Below are 5,740 nucleotides of genomic sequence, written 5' to 3' on the forward strand. Positions count from 1 at the left end.
TGACAGACCAACGAGGCTCAGATGAACACACACACACACACCCTGTCCTCTGTTTCTGACATGCTCGACGCCGCTGCGGATTGAAGATGAAGAACGCGCTGAATCTGATTATAACAAGACTTAAGCGAACACGGATTTGTGTTGCCTACACTTAATCACAAATTATTACGCAAAGTATTGCAGGAAAAAGGCAAAAAAATCTTTAAGAACATTTTTGTAATACTCGACGGGCCGGATTAAACAGCCTAACGGGCCGTGTGTGGCCCGCGGACATAGTTTGCCCGCCCCTGCAGTAGCGTCACAAGGGCTGCCTCAATGACTTTCGTGAAGATGTAAGGAGAGAGGGCTAGCCCGAATGGGAGAACCGCATACTGATATGCCCGCCCCTCGAAAGCAAACCATAGAAACGGCTTGTGTCAAGGGAGAACGGAGACATGAAAGTAGGCGTCCTTCAGGTCGATCGCTGCAAACCAATCCTGTGGCGCTCACACACGAAAATGCGTTTGGCCGTGAGCATCTTAAACGGAAGCCTGTTCAAGATGCAGGTCCAGGATTGGCCGTAACCCACCGGTTTTCTTGGGTACAGTGAAGTAGGGACTGTAGAAGCCGGACCTCATTTCTGCTAGAGGGACTGTCTTGATCGCACCCTTCGCCAGTAGGGTGGCGACCTCTGCTCTCATGACAGGGGCATTGCCACCGACCATAGTGTAGCGGACTCCCCGGAAGTGGCGAGGAGATCACAGTCTCTGTCTCGCGGGCGCGCTCGCTCTAGATTCCGGGAGATTTTAACTATAATTCGCGGGCATCAGTGAGCCGCTATCAATATGCGGGAGACTCAATCACAATCACAAGTTCAGTATGGCGTACCACAAGGCTCAGTACTAGGACCGCTGCTGTTCACTCTGTATATGCTACCATTAGGAGATATCATTAGGAAACATGGAATTAGCTTTCACTGTTATGCCGACGACACTCAGCTGTATATTTCTTCAAAACCGAAACGAAACCTACCAATTCACAAAATTAACGGAATGCATAGCTGATATAAAAAATTGGATGACTAGTAATTTCCTACTACTAAATTCAGAAAAAACAGAGATTCTAATTATTGGACAAAAAACTTCCACACGTAATAACCTAGAGTACTGTCTAACACTTGATGGCTGCTCTGTTAAGTCTTCGTCGTCGGTTAGGAACCTGGGTGTGCTCTTTGATACCAATCTTTCATTTGAAAGTCATGTGTCTAGCATCTGTAAAACCGCTTTCTTCCATCTTAAAAATATATCTAAATTACCTCATATGCTCTCAATGAATAATGCAGAACAATTAGTTCATGCGTTTATGACCTCAAGGCTAGATTATTGTAATGCTCTTCTGGGTGGTTGCCCTGCACGCTTAATAAACAAACTACAGCTAGTTCAAAACGCAGCAGCTCGAGTTCTTACTAGAACCAGGAAGTATGACCATATTAGCCCTGTTCTGTCAACACTGCATTGGCTGCCTATTAAACATCGTATACATTTTAAAATATTGCTGATCACCTACAAAGCACTAAATGGTTTAGCTCCGCAGTACTTGAGCGAGCTCTTAACGCATTATAGTCCTTCACGTCTACTGCGATCTCAAAATTTCGGCCAGTTAATAATACCTAGAATATCAAAATCGACTGCTGGCGGTAGATCCTTTTCCTACTTAGCACCAAAACTTTGGAACAGTCTTCCTACCATTGTCCGGGAAGCAGACACACTCTGTCAGTTCAAATCTAGACTAAAAACACATCTCTTCGGCCTAGCATACACATAACACATTATAGACTTATATAATTAGGCTGCATAGTTTAGAACAGCCGGGACCGGGAACATTTCCCGTAATCCTGATGTACTTGGTACATCATAAGAAGGATGGCGTCTACGCTAATATTAGTCTCTCTGTCTATCCCGAGGTTTACCGCTGTCCACCGGAACCAGGCCGTATCCAGATCTGATGAAGGACCAGCGCCAGGACACGACGACGACGATGACCTGAAGTGTCAACCAGTCTCTCCTCCTCTCCACTCCAACTTCAACCAACCGGAACTGGACAAATACTCTGATTCATTCTGAACTTCATACACTGTTCACTCATTGGCCAGAGGAGAACTGGCCCCCGACTGAGCCTGGGTTCTCCCAAGGTTTTTTTCTCCTTTCTGTCACCTGATGGAGTTTTGGTTCCTTGCCGCTGTTGCCTTACCTTCTGGCTTGCTTAGTTGGGGACATTTAATATTAAACAATATTATAGATCTGCCTTAAAGGTGGATGATGATGAAATTATTTTTTGTATTATTTTCATGTTATCACTGTGAAGCTGCTTTGATACAATCTGTATTGTAAAAAGCGCTATATAAATAAAGATGACTTGACTTGACTTGACTCCCGGAACTTCCGGGAGACTTGGGATGTCTGCATTTCTATACTGAAATAATATCTGCATTATAATTATTGATTTTTCATTAGGCTATTTTTTTGGTGCTCCCTCAGCTCTTGGTGCCCTACGCACAGCGCGTGATGCACGTGGTGGGAGCGGCGGCGCTGTCCTATAGGCTAGTCGTCACCCTGATGTGACAGTTCACTCCGTCCAATCAGCGGATGGCGGGCGTTGCGGTTTTGAAAATTGGTCAAAAACGTTGGTGCGGATGGATGGCGGACATAAGATGATGAGTTTTGTGATGCAAAACTTTGCAAAACTTTGCGGATTAAATAATAGCCAATCCGCGCATCTCTAGGGCTATCTATCTACTGTATATGATGTCTATGCTTAGAACAATGTCTGTGGGGGCAGACATCCTTTTGAGGCAGGGGAAATTGGAATGGAATGGAGAAGTTGAATCTTGTGGGAGTTTGGCCAGGCGGAAGTGGATCTGTTTGCCTCCCATGAGAACACACATTGTCTGCTCTGGTTTTCCCTCATGCATCCAGCTTCTCTTCGGCCTTGCTATTAGGGGTCTCCCTTCAAGAGGTCTGCAATGCTGCTGGTTGGGCCTCCCCACACACTTTTATAATATACTACAGCCTGGATCTGCCCTCCACGCTGTGTTCTCAAGTTCTTACTGCCTGAGTTGTGCCATACATACTTCACACCAGGACAGGCACTAGTCAGTGTGGCGAAGTGGGTATTCCGTTCCCTTAAGTGTCGTCTATCCTCGAAAGGGAACGGCTCGGGTTATGACTGTAACCCTCATTCCCACGTCCCTTTGCCACACTTCCTGAGTGCCTGAGAAGGACTTGCTTCGACCTATCAGAAGCTGACGCTGTTATGAGCCGGCGTCCCTACGCTTCACCATCACATGTGACGTCATGACGCAACACCAATCGAAATTGGACTAGTTCCATATGTGCTTCAGACACTATCACGGTTGAGGCGTTCCCCAAAAGTGTCATCTTTCAACACAGCGCTTCGTTCCCTTCTCAGGGAACAAGGGTTACAGTCGTAACCCGAGACATTTTTTTCTCTTATATTATTAATATTAATATTACACCCACACACACACACACACAATTTTTGTATTACACACACTCAAACCATACTCTGACATCCATAACAACACACCCACACAATTATAACTGCATCATTTATCCAATTGGTTCTATAATATGCAGAAGCAGAAAACATGAATCAGGTGAGTATTTGGTTTATAGGCCAAACCTGAGAAAATGGCACCATCTGGTAAAAAAAAAACATATTTTTGAAGACTTGCCAACCAACTAAAAGCCTATTAACAAAGACACCATAATTGTATGGCCCTGGGATTAAAAATTGCCGTTTTAATGGGTTTCAATGAGGATTTTTTTTATGTCCTGACATGTAACTATTTTTTTATTACTAGTGTAAAATAGATTTTTGTTAAAGGAAATGGGGGTGAAATAGTAAAGTTCTAATAGAAATACACACTTGTGCCAACATTTATACTGGTGGCATTAACAAAAAAAAAAACTGAAAAAGACATGTCCAAGGACACACAAGGGTTAAATATTACATCATTGTGTTGTCTGAAAGCTCTCAAGAGATGAATCAGAAGATATATTTGGATGGAGATTGCCAGTGATCTGTGCAGCATGAGAGATTAAGGACAAGAATGCACAGCAGAGTCATTTAATTCAAAGCAGCTAACAAGCGTAGACAGTCATTGTCATTGTGATTCAAATATTATCCATTACATGAAGGTACTTTTTTTTTTTTTTTTTTAAATTATAGTTGTAGTTAAAATATCCTGTTACAGGTTTGAAATGACAATTTTGTAAATTCTTTAGATTTTGCTAATGTCTAATGTCTTGTAATTTCTAGTTACAGCTTGTGCAAAACACCAAACTCAAAGCTGCCATGAGCTCTGTAAATGCAAGTTTTTCACAGAATATCTCCATTGTTCATCCTGCATACTTTTTCATAATTGGACTTACAGGGATACCTTATAGTGGTTATTACTATATATTCTTATTTATAACATATTTTATAACTGTAATTGGCAACTCTATAGTCCTTGGGATTTTAGCTCTTCATCGGAGCCTGCACAGTACAAAATATATTGGTGTGTTTAACTTGGCCTTGGTTGATATTGGTGAAACTAATGCACTGATTCCTAACATGATGAAGACTTTTCTGCTCGACTCACAGTACATCTCCTACAATTCTTGTTTGGCAAACATGTTTTTTGTGTTCCTCTTTAGTACTATGCAGAGTCATACTCTTGTAGTTCTGGCATATGATCGCTTCATTGCAATTTGTTTGCCATTAAGATATCATGCACTTGTTAACAATACCAGTGTGGTTTTGGTTTTCTCAGTAATTTGGGCATTTAATTCTTCTGTGGTGGCCTTGATGGTGTCTTTGATCACCCGGCTTTCTTTCTGTGAATCTAATGTGATTCAGAGTTACTTTTGTGATCATGGACCAATGTATAGGCTGGCATGTAATGACAATAGCATTAATAGGATTATGGGAATTCTCATCACAATTTTATACCTTGTGGTACCATTGGTTATTATAGTCCTGTCATATCTGGGCATTTTTCTTGCTTTAAGCAAAATTACAACTTGGCAAGGACGTTTAAAAGCGCTGAAGACCTGTGTTTCTCATCTGTTGTTAGTAGGGGTTTATTTCCTCCCCATATCCTGCTCATACATTGCTGCATGGTTGGTTTCTCTCACACCCAATGCAAGGATTATCAGTACGTCTCTGGCATATGCTGTTCCACCAATGCTAAATCCCATAATTTATGTATTGAACACAGCTGAAATCAAAGACATAATCCGGAAAGTGGTTAAAAACAGATCTGAACCAATTAGAGAGAACATTTAAAAATGATTGAAATGGCTGTTTGTTTATTTAAAATGTCTGTTTTTAAAAATGAAAAAAAAAAAAACTTAAAAAATGACTGCACGCTGAAGCCTCACAGAGGTGAACAATATCTTTCCAGAAACACATACTTTGAAAAAAATACTTTTGAAAGAGTAACCGAGATAAGAAATATTTTCTTTGTATTCCATTACGAACTCAAGTTGTTTCAAATTCTGAAAGAAATATATATATATATATATATATATATATATATATATATATATATATATATTATATAAGTATATAAGAATGATACAGTAATGTATACAGTAATGCTATCTATACTTACTAATCTAATTATTTATTAATCCAACTGATTTTCAAGTGTATGGCTTGTGTTCCAGATCACAAGACAAATCTAACAGGGAAT

At 40.8% G+C, this 5,740-nt stretch overlaps 1 protein-coding gene across 1 annotated transcript; it reads left to right on the forward strand.

Moving 5' to 3' along the window:
* Positions 1-4,356: 4,356 nt before the first annotated feature.
* LOC306996600 (olfactory receptor 52E4-like) lies at positions 4,357-5,331 on the forward strand (the record flags this gene model as incomplete). Its single annotated transcript, XM_079609306.1, has 1 exon — positions 4,357-5,331. The coding sequence occupies one exon, from the start codon at positions 4,357-4,359 to the stop codon at positions 5,329-5,331; it is 975 nt and encodes a 324-aa protein (XP_079465432.1).
* Positions 5,332-5,740: the final 409 nt, after the last annotated feature.

This window comes from Phoxinus phoxinus, assembly GCF_949152265.1.
Source record: "Phoxinus phoxinus genome assembly, chromosome: 4".
NCBI classification, from domain to species: Eukaryota; Metazoa; Chordata; class Actinopteri; order Cypriniformes; family Leuciscidae; genus Phoxinus; species Phoxinus phoxinus.